Source organism: Actinia tenebrosa, unplaced genomic scaffold (assembly GCF_029948245.1).
Source record: "Actinia tenebrosa isolate PJP-AT-01 unplaced genomic scaffold, QUT_ActTen_1.0 PGA_scaffold6__47_contigs__length_16458017, whole genome shotgun sequence".
Lineage (NCBI taxonomy): Eukaryota > Metazoa > Cnidaria > Anthozoa > Actiniaria > Actiniidae > Actinia > Actinia tenebrosa.
The window spans coordinates 4889541-4910576 of NW_028292583.1; the positions used below are offsets into that span (position 1 = coordinate 4889541).

Consider the following 21036-nt stretch of genomic DNA (forward strand, 5'->3'; position numbering starts at 1 on the left):
TCATCATTTTTGACAGAAATGACAAAAAAATATCCCGGTTTCACTCGTTAACCATTATTTCATATCTTACTTCAAGACCAAAATAATTTATATTCTTGGTGATATTTTCGTTGCATTGCGAGGAGTTAATTGGGCTCGAAAGTCTAGTGTCTAAGGCACTTGCTCTCTTCTACTGAAAAAATTGTCTGGATAAGCGATAAAAGAACTAAAAGCTGGTTTTTTTTTGGTTTTTTTTTTTTTAACACTTTCTAGTAAAGTTTATTTTTCGTTGAACAGCCCATTTGTATCATCCCAATTTTCTTTTATTTGTTTTTAAAAACTTAAAGATCCGACATGATTTCTGCTTTAACAATAAAGCTTCCAGTAGCATTGTTTTGGTGTCAACTTGAAAAGCTGACAGATATTGAATTGATTGGAAACAACTTCCTTTTTATAAATTCTCGTGTCTCGTTTTAGCCTCCTATTTTGTTTATTTTAAGTTTTTACTATTCATTTCCTTTCATTTCATCTCTTTCTTTCTTTCTTTCTTTCTTTCTTTCTTTCTTTCTTCCTCCCTTCCTTTCTTTCTTCCTTTCTTTCTTTCTTCCTTCCTTTCTATCTTACTTTCTCAGTTCTTTCTTTCTTTCTCTCTTTCTCTCGTTCCCTCTTTCTCTCGTCCATTCGTCCATTCGTCCTCCCTTCCTTTCTTTCTTCCTTCCTTCCTTTCTTTTTCTTCCTTCCTTCCTTTCTATCTTACTTTCTCAGTTCTTTCTTTCTTTCTCTCTTTCTCTCGTTCCCTGTCTCGTCCATTCGTCCAGCATTTATTCGTCCATTCATTTATTTGTCCAGTCGTTCACTCATTCGCTTACTCATTCATTTATCTTATCATTCATAAACTCATTCATTAGTGCATTCGTTCGTTCTTTCTTATCTTCATAAGATAGTACTCAAAAATAACTACCAGATAAATGACGTTTTTAAATCTATAGGAGATATCACTACAGAACATGCACGTACATTGACGAAACGTATAAAAAAAACACTTAAACTTTGCAACTTAAGAGAACGATAAGTAATAATCTCATAATATTAGTAAAGTTTAGACTTTTTCATTTCTGTATTTCTATATATAAAGGATGCAAATGTGAAATATCAAGTGGCACTGGTATAATAGGATATGATGCACGGGGATTGAAAATGAGAGCACTGGGAATAAGAATAAGAACAGAATTGCCTGAAATAAGAAGTTCAAGTTCAAGTTCAAGTTCAGTTTATTTACACTTTTAACAAAAGAAGTTACAGAATAAGAAAAGATTAAAAACAGATATTAAAAACCTTAATGTCAATTATGAAAAAAAGCGTGTAGTGGTCAAAGGAGTATAGCTTTCGAGTTGACCACTGCAAGAAGAAAAAGTCTTAGCCTGGAATGGGAATGGGATCCCTTTTTCTCTCATTCAACTGAGCTATAGAACTTGGTACGAAGCATGAACATTTATACCATAAATGCCATTACTTTCGTGTATAGGAGATAGGTCATTTCAAAATCCAATAATAGCGGGAATGACTTGTGTTTTTTGCTTATAAATCTGAGATATTCAATGTTGTTCGTAGTCAATTAAACCATTTCAAAAGCCTTGTTTGTTTAGTCTTATCGCCTGTTGCCTACCCCCTTTTTAGCTCAACAACCTTTTTTTAAAACAACAGACTTCTTTTTTTGCTTCATTTTAAGAAGCTTTGAATCCTAAGAATATTACATGGTTAGCAAAACCTTTTGCCCAATCGCTTGCGATTTGAATCAGATAAGCAAGAATTTAACCGCTGATTAGATCGGGATACAAATTATTTTCAAGAGTTGGAATTAATTTTCAGAATTGCACTTGTGAAAAAGGTTTCTTAGGATTTCTTTCACAGTTGTCTCGAATCTTCCTGATCTGTATTCGGTCAAAGTTCACCGTGTTTTGGCGGCAGATATCACAATAAAAACGACATTCGTAGCTCTAGTTTTTTTCTATTTTTAATTAATAAGCTTCGCCACAAGGGCAGGGAAACCCCACAGACCAAAGCTCCACTTCGAGGACCCAAAAGTTAGCAGTGAGAAGTACCTTCCTACGCAAGATGATACAATTCAAACGGCTCAACAAATAAAAACCTTATTCATGAAGTCAAAACTTGACAGATTGGACCAAATTTGATAGTCGGTTTTACTGCGGGGAATTTGCATTTCTGTGGTTAAATCTGTGATATTATATATGAGCCAATAATTCCTATACTAAAATTCTCATTCTTATTTCTATTTCAAGCTTTTCTTTTTTGCCTTTTTGTCCAAGACAACTTCAAAACCTAATAACTATTCCGTTCGTTCTTATTTTTTATCAAGTACTTTTAATAACATAACTTAATATATCCATGATCTCGACGTTTGGTTTTTTTTATGTCCCATAAAATGACTCTCTTAAGAGTTCGTTAAGAAGATCAATAATAGGTCTAAGTGGATTGGAATTGAGACATTTCCGAAGAGCTCAAAATCCAGCAAAATATAGAAAAAAATAATATGAAACTTGAGAAAGTGCTTTAGCCAGTGATAAAAATAGAAGCCATTTTTCGCAATACACTATGATAAATGTGTACGGTTTATCAGATCAAATGGAAAACCAATTGAACATTTATTTAACATACATTATTGTAATAAATCCCATAAATCCCATCTCAATTACCTTAATACTTTAAACCACCTTCTAAAGTACATATGGAGTGGTTTACTAAAATACCGGATTAGTGTGGTTATCTCTTATCTCTACTGCGCACCAAAAACCTCACTCACTGATCTAACCCTGAAACAACCTCTGTGCTGATCTAAGTCATGGCATGGCTAACTCACAGATTAAACCCTGAAACAACCTCTGTGCTGATCTAAGTCATGGCACACCTAACTCACAGATTAAACCCTGAAACAACCTCTGGGCTGATCTTAGTCATGGCATGGATGAATAACAGATTGAACCCTGGAATCTCTGTGCTGATCTAAGTTATTTTCATGATTTGAAAGAGGCACATTATCAACAAAGCAAAGCAATCTATAATCACCTGGGTAAAGTAGCTAATTCGATTTATTCAAATGATTTTTTTTTTTTTTTTTTTTTTTTTTTTTGTCTTTTCCCAGATTTCTAGCAGGGCACGGCTAACTCACAGATTAAACCCTGAAACAACCTCTGGGCTGATCTAAGTCAGGGCATGGCTAACTCACAGATTAAACCCTGAACAACCTCTGGGCTGATCTAAGTTAGGGCATGGCTAACTCACAGATTGAAACCTGAAACAACCTCTGAGCTGATCTAAGTCAGGGCATGGCTAACTCACAGATTGAACCCTGAAACAACCTCTGAGCTGATCTAAGTCATGGCATGGCTAAATCTCAGATCGAATTCCTTGTTTTGCGGAGGGAGAAAATCCGGAGAAAAACACTCAAATTAAAGGAGACTGAGACCGAACGATACACACCGGCAATAAAGTTGAGAAGGTCGCGTCATAGTTTTACTAATACACTTGCGCGACTGCCAAGTACTTAGCACATTCGAGAATGTATATTTATAGTATGGACCAATCAGCTTGTTTTCCGCCTCTTCTAAAAGCGGGCGCACAAATACTAAAATCTTGACATTTCGTCGCTATCTTGTGATCCGGACATCCAGAGCGCTCTTATATTAAAAGATAAAATTAAGAGATTCTAGTACTTCAGATCTGATTGTTTATAAGCGCGCACGAATACGTTGGGTTGTCTCAAACATTAGGGATAAATGATAGTTTCCTCGCTCTTAAAGCATTAAATAAGTAAAAAATGGAAAATAATCCGAGATAAATATATTTTCTTGATTAATTATTTTCAAAAAAAAGTTCATTAAATCGGCCATATTTCTTAACGAAATTGTTTAATAAAACTCGTCCAATTTTGAAAATGTCATTTAAATGTCATGCCAGCCCCGGGACCTTTGGACAAAGACTTTTTGAATGAAATATCAATAAGAAGTCCGTTTTTATTTTAATCTTTTATACTTTTTAACACCGTAGAAAGTAAACACTTAATCTCACCCGGAAGCGACGACTAGAGCAATCAAAAAGGCTTAACATGCACAGTGATGCCTATTCATCATAGACTTTGAAAGTCATATGCCTTTGGAATATCCTGAAGATTTCACACCCTCTAAATGAGGATAATACCTACTAAAATAGTCGACAGAATATCCCACGAAGAGGAATAGGAAAGGAAATACTTTAGTTCACCTGCTGGGTCCAATTAAGTTATCAAGTCACACACGCGCTAGTATTTGCTTTAGATATATTAGTCGCATCGTGCAGCCGGCCGTGAATTGTTTGTTTCAGCTTGGACGTATATTAAAACACTCCTAAAGCAATCCAAATACTTCCAGCCACAACACTAGAGGTTGAAACCAAGTCTGAACAATGAAGGATCATTTTCACTGTGTTAGCTGAAGTGAATGAATATTCAGTGACCATAACAGCGGGGAACTGAATCCAATATTGGAATTTGATTGATAGTGACTCGAGAAAGCCTAAAGTTGGAAAGAAATTTTGGAGCGATTGATACTACTGGCGTTGAGGAAGATCCGGCATCTCTAGGACACCTTCAAAAATATCATATAACACGACTTGAGATCCAACCAAACACCATTGGTAAAATATGGAGGTTAACGGAACCAATACAACCCTTCTGCAACCGTGTTCAGATCGATCTCAACCGACGAAATTCATAGTCGTCATTCAAATCGTTGTTTACTCCGTTTTGTTGGCGTTCTCGTTTCTGGGAAACTCGCTGGTCATGCTCGTAGTGAGTAGAACTAATGAAATAAGAGCAACTGTTAATTTTTTCATTTTCAACATGGCCGTGTCGGATCTGATTTTTACCATCGTTATCACCCCGAGGGAAATTACCGCCGTTGTGTCGGATATTAACAGGCCTTGGTTCCTTAGTGGCTTTATTGGAAGCGCAACTTGTAAGTTATGTTACTTTATTCAGGACGTTTGCACTGCAGTGTCTATGTTAACACTAGTGGCCATAGCCACTGATCGTTACTACGCCATTGTCTTTCCCATGAGATCGGGTGTTATCACTCCAAAAATACGAAAGGTGATGGTCATTTCAATATGGATTATAGCAATGGGATTCAATTTCCCTAATTTCTATGCGTTTAGTGTCAGAAGATCCGATAAAAATAAGAACCTCGACGAATGCGTTTTCGTGTGGGATCAAAAGCAAGGACTCGCCTATTTCTTGACAAGTTCTGCTTTTCTCTTCATCCTACCCCTTATGACAATGATAGTCATTTATTCCATTATTCTGGTTACTATCAGAAGGCGAAAAATACCCGGAAGTCTAGAAAGCTCGAGAGCGCGGCGACATAAAGAAAGACGCAACCGTCGCGTGCTCAAAATGGTTTTAGCAGTGCTGTTGGCATTCCTGGTATGTTGGCTACCAGTGAATATATATATCTATATGAACTACTTTGGCTTGCACCAGCAATCTACGTGCAACGGGAAAGACACCGTTCTCGTAGTCACACTTTTTCTTGCCTATACTAATGCAGCCATAAACCCGTTCATCTATTTCGCTTTCAGTGAAAACTACAGACGCGCTGCAGTAAACATCATCAAGTTTAAAAGTAAGCGACAGCAAGCGAGACGAGAAAACACTTCGCTGTTAGCCAGGGCGTCTTCAGTACCAGCATCCGTCATTAAAAACCGAGCTCTCAAACTCCATCTTGAGTTAAACGAAATGACAGCTTTGGAAGAAGTGCATAATGGAGAGAGATCAGAGTAAAGTAATCCAGCCCTCGAGTGAGCCTAGACAATCCATTAAGACTAGCTACATGCAATACTACTATCTGTATTGACCAACTGTGCCTATATCACCGTTAAACGACGAGACAGGGATATAAATCATAAAAAATATGATAATATGAATATCTATCTGTACATTATTTGATTCCGTGAATTTTTCATGTACGTTTTGGTCAGTTTTAAGCAATTCAGTGATCTATTAGTGCGAACCGCTTCTTAATCTACAAATAATCATCTTTGAGGGTATTAGCGCTTTTATGAAGACTAGTATAGGTATAATTGATCACGAAAAATATCGTGTTGTTTTGAACTTTAGCGAAGTTCTCATATGGAATTGAATAGCTGTTATAATTATTTGCGCGCCGCTTTGGCAGCAATTAACACGGCGATTTCCTGATAAATTAGTGTTTAAGGAATGAAAAATGAAGAAATTTGGTAAACTTTCATGGAATATTAAATTATAATAACATTTAATTAGATATGATCCATTTAGGTAAGAATAAAACCATTAAAAACCGGAATATAGCGAAAAACATTTTGGTTGTGTAGAAACGGGGATCGACCCGAAAACTTTCAATCGAAAAAAAAAAGAGGATTAATCTTAAAATTTGCAATTATGAAGTACTTCGGCTTCCATTCTTCCCCTGGGAACTAAATATCGCTATTATTTTATCTTAAGCATAAGAAATATTAAGACATATTCATTTGTTTATTTGAACGGATTCAAACAATTTAATTTCGTATGTTTAAGCTAGCGTATTAGTGGCGGATCACTGATATTTCTAGAGCTTTTTAAACGGTGACCTCTATTAATGGAGTTTTAGACGATCCATACTTTCCCGTCTGGAAAGAACTGATTTCTTTTCCTAAGAAATTTAATCGATAAAAAAAGATAATTAGTAGAAGAAAGGTACACAAATGAGAACGGTGTAAAATGACGTACAATTGACAGGCTTGAAGTTGGAGGGTTGGAGCTGAAGTGATTGTACAAAGAAAAATACACAGAGCGAGAGAAAAAAAAATGATATGCAATCCAAATAAAACGTTCGCCTTATCAACTAAATGACTAAACGCACAACAGTCATTTTGCTTTAGCGTCAATCCTTTTTTCAGTATTATCAGCAGTTTACTATTTGCTATAAAAAAACGTCTGCAATCTACGTTTTAGCCATGTAATAACTTATTTTGATAAAGTCGTAGGCAGGGTTGAATTTAATGAAAAAGGACAGCTATTTGACAAAGAAATCTTGAAAAGCGACAACTGTATTGACCTCTAGACAGTTCCGTCATAGGGATGTTTAAACACTACGCATCGAACGCGTTAGCTAGGTGCAAAATGTTAACACAGTTCTAGATAGGTTCGTGATATTATATCAGATGGCAAATGGATAGCCAATAGACCTATCCCGAATTCGCTTGACTGACCACGAACTGTTTGAAGTTGAGACTGAACTTGATTCTTTTATTCATCAAGCTCAACCTCAACTTCAAACCATTGTTTCGTGGCCAGTCAAGCGAATTCGGGATAGGTCTATTATATTAAATAATATTATTAATAATTATTATGAAAATGATAACAAAAACATTAACGGTGGCAGCAGAAGCAGCAACAACAACAACTACTACTATTACTACTACGATTTCGCTGTGAAATAATAACGGGAATAATAATGATGTTTATTTTAAATTGACGATACTGACCGAGGCGACGGAAAAAATCACATTTATTAGTCATTGCTCCAGTTTCATTGCATCGTATCCTAGTTTTAGAATATTATTAAGTTTTTCTCAAAAGCCGGACTTATTTTTTATGATAAACTAGAATGCAATGACATTCCCTGGTAAGGCTCCTTTTACATCGGATTCAATTCCGCGAGTCTTTTTGCAACATGTAGAATAATTATGTGACCGAAATATTAGAAAAGATAGTGGAATTAATATTAGACTTAGGTTAAATAAAAATATTTACAGTAGTTCGCCACGCATGCGCACAGGACGTTTATTTGACATATTTTGAAGTATATGATCTGTCAGAGGTATTTTCGCTTTTAATATGCGTGTGTTATTTTTCGCAGGTTGATTTGACTAAATAAATGATTGATATATGTAAACAAAGTGAATAAACTATTTGAAATAAAACTTTTTTGTTAATATTGCATTTACATTTCTTTGACAATTGGTTGAAATATTTTGCATATTTCAAGTACGTAGGCCTTTTTTGAGTTCGATAAACAGGATGCTTCGTGGTCTAGATTCGGTACAAACAACACCACATAAGGCATGATGAACAAAAGATGTTTGTACCCAAGCTAGACCATGTTCTCTATCTCAGAAAAGGGCTATGGTCTGTAAACAAGTCAATCAAATCCCATGACTATATATTGTTAAAGGAGAAATCCACTTCAGTCAAAAGGATAGCCCAATTGTGCACTACTGTTCTTACAAGCATTTTCTATCCACACACCCAATGAAACTAGCTAATTTGAGGAGACATATTGCTATTTGCTTATATTTGTTTACCAAGCGTGAAATAATGATACACAATAAAGGTGGAGAAACAAATAATTTCCATAAATTAGTTGTTGCTTTAAACAACAATAACAGTCCATCCTATAGGATCCATTCGTTCAATGTCTTAATTATGCATAAGTCAATAGAAAACCTACTAATTTTTATGACTGAGATTTTATGACTGAGTTTGGACATTACTAGGTTATTTTTTCTTTATTATTAGTAGCAGTAGTATTAGTTTAAATGTAAAGTGCTTTTAAGCTATAAGTAAAAAGTGCTATATTAAATTATTATTATTATTATGATCATTATTATCATTATTATTATATAACATCAACAGACCTTCACACAAGACCTTCCCAAGGCCTGTCTCATGTGCTCTGTACCTTCTCCCCCTACTTAGGCCTACCACTCCATATACCATCCATCTACCTTTCCATTCTACCACTAACTCTTATCCCTATCCCTATACCTTGACCATGACTCTAACACTTATTACACCAGCATGGTTTGACTTTGATGGTGTAGAAGTCAATAAAACTGATATTTGCATCTACGTTCGGCATTGTTTTTACCCAGAAGGTGTGAAGGAGAACTTGTCCTTCACACCTCCCTGGTTTGCCCTTCTAAACTTTCAAGGAGTTAATTTTTTTAAAATCATATTTACCAAAGTTACTGAGGTGATACTGCTAAAGAATAAAATATTAATACTCTAGGTAAAGACAAACAAAATATGGAATGCGAAAGCATAAGTGCAAGCTTAATTTCAAAATATAAAGTTAAGCTTGAGCGATTTTTTTCGTGTTTTTTAAACACACCAATAAATAAAAATCATAACTGCACCAATAATAATACTACATAACATTCTACTTTACCATCGTCGCCATTACTATTTCTTGTAGCACAAGCTAAGAATGACACAATGAACAAACTTCAAATGATGAATGCATAATTTTCCAAAGTAAACAAAATGCACACTTATAAGAAATAAATATTCCACGTTATTAAATTGTACAGATAATAAACGCACACTCCAGGTAAAATGCTATCAAAGACAGAACACAAACGTCAAAAAAATGACTTTTGAAAAGCAAAGAACGAAGAATTTATAGATTGAATGCTCAGAACAATATCCTAAATACCTCTTAATGTAGACACAGAACAAGTAAAATATCAAATACTGAACAATGTGTAGAGATTCTGCGATGTACTAGATACCAAAATGCCGTAAAATGGCAGCTGGTTGCTTTTGTTTTCAAAGAGAAACGACGAGATAAAAGTCCATACATTCAAACTGACTTCGTATTCCCGGGAACTTGTTTATGTAAATCACTGTGCTCCTGTTCAAAGTAACAAAGCCGCTGACAGTATATCAAAATCGAATGTGGACTCGCCATAGTCACAGGTATCCCAAGCTCAATTTTAGTGTCCATCGAATTACAGTAAATTTTTTGGAGTTTGTAAATGATTAATATAAGCAAAAGAATCATTTGGAATAAAAAATAAATAAAACTTACTTGCTTGTATTGATCCCGTATAAGTCTGAAATGATTTTGAGGCCAACGATAAATTGCGTCATCGAGTTGTCAAAGTAGTTTGGATCCGCATACTACTTTGACAATGTGATGACGAAATTTATTGTCAATAAGAGGACAGACACATAAAAAACTGATGTCAATTTGTTTTTTACAATAACAAAAACGATATAAAAACTTCTCATTTTTAGCGATCAAAACAACCCAATGGCTTTGTCTGTCTGTCCTCTTATTGATGATAAAAAATAACCAATCAGCGCACGAGAAAATGGTAAGTTATCGTAAAATTATTATTTGACAAGTTACAGTAAATTTTGTAAATTAACTACTGCTGGTATTCTAGTTCTCCGCTGTTGTTGTTGCTGTTGCTGCTGCTATTGTGATAAATTGTTACAATCGTTATTTTTAAAATTTATTTGTTTTCGGTCGTGTTTGATCAAAAGAAATGAATATCTATCTATTAAAACAGTAACACGTCATCTCCCTGGTAATTTCGTAAACTCCCAATAACTCAAATATTATTCTTTATTGTGTACACATTAACTAAAAGAAGTAGTCCATAAAACTACAAACTTTGAACAATAAATTAAAACATTTTAGTCTACTTTTTAGATATTATTTTTTTCTTTTTCCTTTTTGAAGCTTAAATTCTCCGTCTACGTTCATTTAGTTTTGCCTATTTATCAAAGGGTGCCGTTACCCTGCCGGATAGCTATTTAGTATTTTTTTTATTTTTAACGGTACTTTTTATTTGAACATGCGAAAAATTAAAAGAGGAGACTACAAGCAGGGTAGGGTACATACAAATCCGCCACAGCCAATCTTACTCATATTCAAGTCTTCTTCGACGCTATTTCTTAGATTAATTTCCTAATTTTGAAGCTTAAATTTTCACGCAATCCGAGTACCTTTATTTCTCTTTTGCCCAACTGTCCAGGGTAACAGCCAAATCGACCACATCCAAATCTACTCATATCTGAGTCTTTTTCAACGACGTTTGCTGTTAAGCCATCAATCACCAATAAAGACGCCAGTACTAGGACGAAGAAAGTCGAGCGTTGTCCGAAAATCATCTTAAAACGCGTTCTACCGTTCAAAATTAAAAACCTTAGCTTCTCTCAGCAGCCAAACACAAACAATGACTCTTCTAGTCTACGCTCGAAGACTTTAAGTTAAGAGAGGTTAGATTGTTGGATCAGGCCTAGCAGCTGTGTCTATATTCATAAATAAGTTCGACGCTTTCAATTGCATGTAAAATAAATAAGCAACATAGATCTTGGAGTATTGAATTTGAACAAGTAAGAAATAAATCATGAAAAATCTACAGACATATTTTGAAAAACGTTTGCTTTTTTGACTTGCATTGTGTGTGTGGTTTTTGATTTCAGACCGTCTCGCGTCAACATTCCTTTGAGTATTATTTCTTTGTTTACTCGTAAAAGTATTGAGATGAATGTAAATCAAATAATTGAATAGAGAGCGAGGAAGAAATGGTAGCGCTTTAGGATCGAGCTTGGTTAAACCTGTAATAGCTTTGAGAAAGTAGAATGGCCATGTCCAGATACTCATATGCCAGTAACGTAAAAAAGCATTAAAAAGCCTTAAAAAGTAGTATTTTAGATCTCGCTAAAAGTTATCCCTGTACTCCATCCAATACTTCATGTTATGTGTTTTAATCTTAGTACTTTGTAACTTTAATTTTTGTATTTTGTACCATATTTTGTCTGTAAGTTTAATTTAAACAGAGCCCCATTCAAACCACCTTTGCTGAACGAACTGGGCACCTCTGTATAAATATTGTTGATAAATAAATAAATATAACACAGGGAAAAATTGTTTGTTCTTATTAGCCTTTCCTGGTAGTTAAATTCAAAGACATGGAAGATTCAGAATGATTTTAGTAGCCCATTTTTGCACTAGGTAGAACGACGTATCATTTCCAGAGTTTAAGGAGGTGTTGCGTTATTGATTTTGATTTTGGGTGATGATTTTTCTAGCCGAGCAAGGGACATACCAGAAAGCTGGTTAAAACCTGTTTTTTCCCGTCTACGATAAGTGGGAGAAAATCCAAACTCCAAGGTCACGATCTTCATTGCAGCGTTTTTTTGTTTTTTTTTTGTTTTGTTTTTTTTTGTCGGGCATATCGTTTGTAAATAAATAAATTGTAAATTACAATAAATAATCTTGTGATCTTCAAGTGAATAAACGTTGGGGTTTGAGTGCAACGTTTTCCTGCAATCATGTTTAATTTCCTTGAATAATTGTTTCTTTGTAATGATAAAAGGGTAAATTTTACGCCTTGAAAAGATGAAAAAACTCATTGACGTTTCGGACGCTCGTCCTTCGTCGGAGTAAAAACAAAATTCTAGTATAAACTGGATATATCTATATCTGTGTGTCTATATCTGAAGAAGGTTTTCAATCAATATTTTGTCATATCATAAAGATTCTCTAAATGAAAGCATATTATGGTAGAAATATATTTTCGGGGAAAAGCAAGCCGTTTTATCGAAGTGTTTGAACGAAGATACACTATTTGCTTGGTGGCATCTTGTTCGAGGGTAATGATAGCATCACACACGTATCAAAAAAAAGACAAAAAAATAATTGCTGTCGATAATTTTTTTATTCACTTTTATTATTGACATTGCCCTTCATTTATCTCGCTTATCTTCTGAACTCAAACGTTTTGAATAAATACAATATTATCGCTTATCTCATTGTTAAATATAGAGCTATCATTAGCTAAATATTATACGTCCATAATTGCAAGTCATCTCTCTTTGCTTAGATTTTAACAGTTAATAAAACTAAGGGTGTTGCCTCCACTATCACAGAGGATTTTCCATAATATAAGTATTACTATCACGTGGAACAATAGTCACGTGTCAATCTACACATACGCAGTTCACATTAGCTTGTTAATAGAGCTCTAATGGAGGGTTACTGGTCGTCAGTTAATCTGTTATCTATATTCGATTTATTCGTCTTGATATCTTTTCCTTGCATGGGGTCCTAGAGAACACAGGTAGTCCAAGGCATCTTGAAACTTCTCTGCGCTATCATTCGGCTTGAAATATATATCAATAGAATAAATATTAGTTTGATATATAGATATGTTCATCAAGAATCGCTTGATGATACTGGAATCATTTCTAGGTCGGGGTTTGTCCGGTAATAGAATGCTGTTTTAAGTAGCTGCGATCTGCGCAAGAAGCGAAGAAAGGCACATCACATTATGACACACCCATTACAATTCACTAAAATCTAAATTATTACTAAATCAAATTAAAACTAAAACAATTGAATTTTGAATTGATTTGAGCCTAGAGATTTAACTAAAAGATTTTCTTTTGACTCCTTCGTTAAAGCACAACCTATATCATTGTAAGGGTTACAATCTCCCAAACCGTAAAAAGAGAAGCAAGAGAAGAGAAAAAGAAGGGGAAAAGGATGAGGAAAGTTAAGAAGAAGAAAACAAGAAAGAAGAAAACAACGAACAAAAACAAAAAAGGCTAAAATATGGAAAATAAACAGAACAATCAAAGGGAACAAACAAAAACTCATTGAAATCATCATTAATAACGAATGAGAAATTCACAAGGCTGCAAGATGACTTACTAAATTTTCTGGAATGATAGATTTCTTCCTGCCCTCTGTTTTTGGTCTAAACAAACCAGTATAAGCGTCGTTGCCGACCATCAATAGACCAACTACACAAAACACTAGAGCAAATGCTGTCGTCTTGTTCATTGTTCTTGATCTCTAAGTAGAACTACCTCTATTTTTGAACTTACTAGAAGGGAAGTTGGATAATGCCAAGATGGGTGCCTCTGTGCCATTTATATAGTGTGTACCTAACAGTACATGTGCAGTTGAAAATGTAAGATAATTGCTATTGATGATAGCTCTGTGTCGGAAAGTCTTTGTTGTCTGATCTTGTCTGATATAAGATCTAATTGATACCAACCTCCGGAGATAACCATCTTGTTTTTTTCTTTTCTTAACGTCAAAGTTTAAGTGGAAAGAGTGAACTCCGGTGAATATACTGGACTATTTTTACATTCATTGGCTCTAGGTTTTAGGTTTCTACTGCTACTACTACTACTACTGCTACTGCTACTGCTACTGCTACTGCTACTGCTACTGCTACTGCTACTGCTACTGCTACTGCTACTGCTACTGCTACTGCTACTGCTACTGCTACTGCTACTGCTACTGCTACTGCTACTGCTACTGCTACTGCTACTGCTACTGCTACTGCTACTGCTACTGCTACTGCTACTGCTGCTATCATAATTTCTAAACAGGAAATTGATTATTTATTACCATCATGCAGTGAATATTGCTACTGCGACCATGAGGGAAAAAGTACAAGCTAAAATGAGGATGAGGTCTTATTTTTATCCCAAACTATTGCATACTAAGTTACAACTACTGATATAGAGCGTTTTCACTCACGCGAGAAGGCAGCCATAAATAATAGAAACTTTCTGCACAGTATTTGCATAAAAATAGAGTTCAATTCCCGGAGGATAGAAAATGTATTGTTTTGGTACCCCATATTGGCCGCTGTGACGTCACGTGAAAACGTTCTATATATCTTATCATCTCTCGATGTCCTTGCTTTTTATGTAATGATTAAACAAAACCTGTTTCAGAACCGTCGGTGATATCCCCAAATGTCGCTGTAACGTCAACTTCTGCTTGATAATAGATGATAACAAGAAGAAACCACCGTCAAAGCAGGTGTAAATGAATACTTCGAGCAATGACAAAAGACATAATTCAACTTCATCCAACATCATAAGACACCATCCAACTTCACCCAACATCATCCAACATCATCCAACATCATCCAAAATCATCCAACATCATAAGACACCATAAAACACCATCCAACTTCATCCAACATCATCCAACATCACCCAACATCATCCAACATCATAAGACACCATAAGACACCATCCAACTTCATCCAACATCATCCAACATCATCCAACATCATCCAACATCATCCAACATCATCCAACATCATAAGACACCATAAGACACCATCCAACTTCATCCAACATCATCCAACATCATCCAACATCATCCAACATCATCCAACATCATCCAACATCATAAGACACCATAAAACATCATAAGACACCATAATACATCATCCAACACCATGAAACATCATAAGACACCAAAAGACATAATTCAACTTCATCCAACATCATAAGACACCATCCAACTTCATCCAACATCATCCAACATCATCCAACATCATAAGACACCATAAGACTCTATAATACATCATCCAACACCATGAAGTATCATAAGACATCATAAGACATAATCCAACTTCATCCAACATCATAAGACACCATCCAACTTCATCCATGTCCAACGCCATGAAACATCATAAGACACCATAAAACATCATAAGACAGTATGAAACATCATAAGACACCATAATACACCATCCAACACCATGAAACATCATAAGACACCTTAGAAAACTCATTAATAATTCATGAAGAAAACACAATAGAAATCATGACCATGAAGGTGATTTTATATCGGATATAGATTCGTCTTCATTTGCATAAACTTTAACTTGGATTTTCTCTATCAAACTTGGTTCATTTCGTAAAGAATTCTGTACAATATGAGAACATACATCATCAGTTTTCTAAGCCGTTTAATAAACTCGCAGATCGTGTTTTCTCGGGTCTAAAACCACTCGGCTGCGCCTCGTGTTTTATACCCGATAAAACACTCCTGCTCGTTTATTAAACATTACATAAAACATCATAAGACACCATAAGACACCATCCAACACCATGAAACATCATAAGATACCATAATACATCATCCAACACCATGAAACATCATAAGACACCATAATACATCATTTAACTTCATCCATCATCATCCAACACCATGAAACATCATAAGACACCATAATACATCATTTAACTTCAGCCACACATCATCCAATGCCATGAAACATCAGAAGACACCATAAAACATCATCCAACTATCATGAAACAATATTATCCAACATCATCATTAAACATCATTATATCTGTGTTGATGGGCAACCTTAACAGGTTAAATGTTTAGAATTGTTAAGATTCAACTTTATCAAAAATTTTCCAATTGCAACATCACGAAAAGTCCGAGTTGCAACATCATTAAACGTCATAAAACATCATCCAGCATTATCCAAAATCATTAACAATTCTCCGGTAAAATTAGTTCCACGCTAAATATAAACTTAAATTTAGCCACTTTCTAAACTCGTTACTGAGTGGGAAGATCCACAAATGGAAAATGGTAAAAAGATCTGGAACTTCATGACTAAAGAAAATAAGATGTTTAAGACGTCTATCAAATTATCATCCGAATAATCTTGATGAAAAGATTTTGATAACAGATAAAGATGTAACCGATAGGGTGTGTCCGAGAACATCAAGACTTTACTGACGCTACTGTGGGCATAACTTCTGTTTTATTGCTTTGAATTAGCCGCCGCAAATCAGTAAACAGCCGTTTTGAGCGCCCTTTTTCGTAATACATTAATTAATAACGACATTCATCAATACAAAACAAGTTTTAGGAACGATCGATATCCCTACTGAAGTCTTCCGCGAGCATAAAGAGGGAGCAATGGTCTAGTATTAATTATCTTTTGCTCAAACGCATGGAACCAATGTAGCAGAGAAATAAGATACGCTCCCAAGCTGACTTGTTTTAAGCAAGAAGTGTTTTTTTTTAGATTGCATTGTTGGTCTGCATGAAAACGAAGCTTCCACTATAAGATTTGTTTTTCAGTTAGGTATAAATATTGAGACATTCTCTGTTCCTGCCATCCAGCGAAGCCATTTACAACTTTGAAAATAGGTGTACAAATGACACATAATTTCAGTCTCCGACAAAAATCTAAAAAAAAAGCAGTTTGGGGAAGCTGAAATCGAAATGCTGAAAATCCGAAATGTGTATTATATTTGCATATAGACATGTAAAAATGCACAGTAGAGCAAAGTCGGTCGACCTAGATTAACAACATACCAAAGCCATGATGCATAAAATGTGCACAGGAAGGGAAAACTGCAATACGCATGAAATTAGCATAATTGTTTGTCTTCCCATGCTCCCCTTCGGTCTTAGCTTTGATGATATAACTTTGTTTTAACCCGACAACATTTTTTCAATTAGGTGTATGTGAGATAAGATCTAGAGTTTGCATCAAATGCTGTACCAGGCATTTCCTATAAGTCTTCAACTTGCTTACTTAGAGAAAAAAGGAATTTCAAGGAAATGTTTCAATGTTCGTAGTCGTAACAGTTCGTGGGTCGTAGTTCGTAATCATTTCGGTCGCCATGAATTTATTCGTTTCTATTGTTCTTATCCTCTTCTCCTTCTCCTCTCCTCCTTCTCCTCTCCTCCTTCTCCTCTCCTTCTAATTCCTAGTTGAACTTCTTCAATGTTTTTTCCTTTCGTTTTCTCTTGTTCTTATCCTCTTCTCCTTCTCCTCTTCTCCTTCCCCTCTCCTCCTCTCCTCCTCTCCTCCTCTCCTCCTTTTCCTCTCCTTCTTCTAAAAGAGGTCTTTTCTTTTCACATGAAATACTACCTTGCAGCAATTACTGTGCGGCTTAGTTACTATTAAGAAAAAGATGCATTAACTTCAATGCAAATACACCTCAATCCTCTCTGAAATTATCTCTATTACACCTATGACCCTAGCATATTGGTTTATAAGATACGGCGCTATTGCTGGAAACCAGTGATTAATTTAACGAACAAATGCCCCAGTATACACCTAATCAAAATATGGCCACCAATTTGAATTACTATTGTTCCGCACTGAATAGCCTCGTGTTCACGTGGAAACATAAAATCGTTTACAAATGTATGAGAGGCTAGTCTGTCACAGTAGTCAATCCAAATCAATAGTTATTCAAATTGCTCGCCATATTTCGATTCGGTGTATAAAACTAAAGTATATCGCACATCACTGAAAATTATTTGTGTCGCTTGTGTTGGCGATTGTTGTTGGTCTATAGGCAGATCAACTAACTTCCTATTGTGATGTTCAATGAAACTTGTCGGTAAAATCTTTGTAAACCTTCCTCACTAACCAGTACTTACAGCTGTAGGATAGTCAACTGATAAAGGAATGAGATCGGCTTGGCTATCAACCCGCCGAACAAGTGCTAGGAAACGGTAAAACTCTTTGATCAGGAACCCCAGTTTCCTTTTAATACAATCTAATTAATTTAGATAAAACCTAATTTTGTGCCAGCTATACCAGAATCGCAATATGGCGACGAATTTGAATAACTATTCTTCTAGACTGAGTAGCCTCGTGGAAATATAAAACGTTTGGCATTGATGAAAGGTTAGTCAATTCAGGAGAATTTTATTCAAATTGGTAGCCATGTTTCGTTTCGCTGTGTGTACAGCTGTATATGAAGCTTACCAAAACTAAGAGAAAAATGTATAAAATCTATTAGTAAGCTTTGGCTTTCGTATCGCAGCCTAAGACAGTCACGTCAGGCTCCAACTTGGGGAAATCCTGAGATCGAGTTTTAGAAAATTTAGAAAAGGAAATTTTTTGAGGAGGGAAAGGAAAACCCTCGAAGAGGCACAGGAGAGAACCAACAAGAAACTCTACTCACTTGCGACACGTATCGAACCTCAGAACCATGCATGTCCTTTTATTTTATTTTTTTTTTAATTTTTTTGCCTTGCCGGATTGAGCATCCGAAAGACTTAAATAAAGATCCGTCCTTCAACTCCGAGTCTTCTAATAAGAAAGAACAACTGTTCTCTCACTTTTATATTATAGGGTATATTAATATGTAAGCCTTAGACTCTTAGGGGCAAGTCATAGCTTAAAGACATTGACTTATTTTAAACTTTTTTATGTTAGGTCTATCTGGACAATTTACTACGTTTTTTAGAAGATTGTTCATGGTATAACTATAACTAAACTGTCTCCAGCTAAAATAAATATTGGGGAAAAGGCGGATAACCGAGCCCACTAACAAAGGATCTACAATACCATTTGCTTCCCCAATTTCTGTAGCATTTAAACCAACAAGTGACGCATCTTTGCGGCGACACTATTCTTACAATTAACCGATAATTTACCTGATAACGGACAAGTTTTCAGGATTTTTGGAGCCGTGTTTCACGAACATCTCAAAACTAAAAGTCTTACAATAGCCATTTTTAAGTAAATCATGTAAATGAAAAAAATTATTTACTTCCACAAATCTAATTCTGTTCAAGAAAAAACACCCTTTTTGGTAGTCGTTGGTAAAGACATATTTCATCATTTTTGCATCAGTTTTTTACCAAAGGTGTTCTTTAACAGATGCCTTGTCCATATTTTGCTCAAAGCTTTCTTTTAGATTGCTTGAAATGATTAAGACGTCAATGGAGACACTACATCGTAAGTGATGTTTGTTTTTCAGTAATAAAGAGGCCAGTCTTCAGTGAGTTTTTTGTCTACCCTTTTATCTCTCATTTCCTGATGCAAAGCCACCTTCCTACGATTGCCCCGCGAGCTTCCGCTGCGAGAAGTGTCCTATATACTTCTATAGCTACATGTTTATTAAAGGGATTAATTGTTTAGTAAATTATACCGAAGAAAACTACGTTGTATCCTTTCAGATTTAAACTAAAGCTGCTAAATGGAACGTTTAATGGGCTCAACCCTACGATGTTTTATAACACGATAATTATATTAGAACTCCAAATATTTTTAACTGTTAATTTTGAAACGGCTTCCTGTGTTCCGTAAGTAACAAGATTCGTGTGTGTGTTAATACAATTTATTTAAAAGACACCGACAATAAAAATCAAATGCGAATTCTTATGTTAAAACTTTAGGATCTCTTTTATTTATAATGTTTCATTTTAGTCTCTTATTTTCTTATTCTCATCGACTGTTTCCTTGTTTTTTCTTTAGTCTTCTTTTTACTTTGTTCTTTTTCTTTTTGCCTTTCATTTTTTCTTTCCGGTATCATTTATAGTGATTTATCCTTGTATATAACATAACGAAAAGGGCCGATCCATGCAAGCAAGCCAGTCAATATTGGCACTTCAACTTCCATCACGTAGCACAGTTAAACTTACACTAAGAATTTCAAAAATCGAAACTGAACCTTTGGAAAACTTAATAACGACAAACAGACACTTACACCTTCACATGCCCTCCCTTAACCAGTCACCGCGTCGCAAAACGCGTTTTTTCCCCTTACAAAAATAATGCTAATTTTCATGAATACCTATATCGTGACATATGAAGTGATAACCCCGTAAACGAGACATCTCACTAAGCCAGTGTGTCACAAAAATTCACTCTAGCTTTCCATATAAACTAATGATTGGATACACAGCTTTATGTTTATTAATACAAAAGCAATGTAGGTATAATTAATATCGACAAAATGTTGAGCAAATTAAGATTGGCAAATTGGTTCAGGTATTTTTTGTGGCCTTTTTTTTTTTTTTTTTTTGAGAACTCGACTTTTGTTCCCTGTTTGATTCGGCAGCTTAAGATCCTTCGTATGAATGCTGATTTGTTTTGGAAACACTTGAAACTGAACAATGTATAGTTGACTTTTTATAGATTCTCAAGTGTCTTAATTGTTTTCTTCATATAGGCACTTTTATATATGCTTCCTTGATTGACTTGGTCAGAATATTGACTAAGAATCTCAGTATTAAAGTGTCCATATCTAAAGGGCAAATCCCCGAAAAAGTAAACGGAACTCAAGCTACCAAGAAAAGTTTGTTGAAGAAACATGAACCATCTTTGTTCTTACGAGGGTAGCAGGTAGCACTCAATAGCCAGTGGCTAACAAACATGTAGCCCTCGTTCCATGAAACATGAATTATGATGATTCCTTTAGTTGCTACTGGCATGGATTTCATAATGAACTCCCATTACTATAAATAATTGCCGCTCCTGATGAACATATTTGATCGATGACTATTCCCAAAAAGTATAAAAAGTTAGAGGCTCAGATTGTTTTCCATGAGAAAAGTTTTGAAATTCTAAACCAGCTAAGCAAATGGTTTCTTTACTTAAAGGATATTCAAAATATGCAGCCCTGAAAACGCGGCATTCAGGACACTTAAAAAGTATGAA

General features: G+C 35.2%; 1 protein-coding gene and 2 long non-coding RNA genes across 3 annotated transcripts; 1 reads left to right on the forward strand and 2 right to left on the reverse strand.

Annotated features, from left to right (window-relative positions):
* Positions 1-4309: 4309 nt before the first annotated feature.
* Positions 4310-5738, forward strand: LOC116292607 (QRFP-like peptide receptor). The gene is made up of 2 exons (XM_031699951.2): positions 4310-5455; positions 5611-5738. Exons 1-2 carry the CDS (start codon positions 4676-4678, stop codon positions 5611-5613), a joined length of 783 nt encoding a protein of 260 aa, XP_031555811.1. The 5' UTR covers positions 4310-4675; the 3' UTR covers positions 5614-5738.
* A 794-nt stretch (positions 5739-6532) lies between these two features.
* LOC148905878 (uncharacterized) lies at positions 6533-11030 on the reverse strand. The gene is made up of 2 exons (XR_016121568.1): positions 10787-11030; positions 6533-6698 (listed from the first exon to the last, which is right to left on the reverse strand). It is a non-coding gene; the product is annotated as an uncharacterized LOC148905878 (long non-coding RNA).
* A 1455-nt stretch (positions 11031-12485) lies between these two features.
* Positions 12486-13856, reverse strand: LOC116292585 (uncharacterized). Its single transcript, XR_004196682.2, has 2 exons — positions 13500-13856; positions 12486-12948 (listed from the first exon to the last, which is right to left on the reverse strand). It is a non-coding gene; the product is annotated as an uncharacterized LOC116292585 (long non-coding RNA).
* Positions 13857-21036: the final 7180 nt, after the last annotated feature.

Excerpts from the sequence above, each read along its gene's own strand:
- LOC116292607 (XM_031699951.2), top strand. The coding sequence starts at position 4,676 with ATGGAGGTTAACGGAACCAATACAACCCTTCTGCAACCGTGTTCAGAT.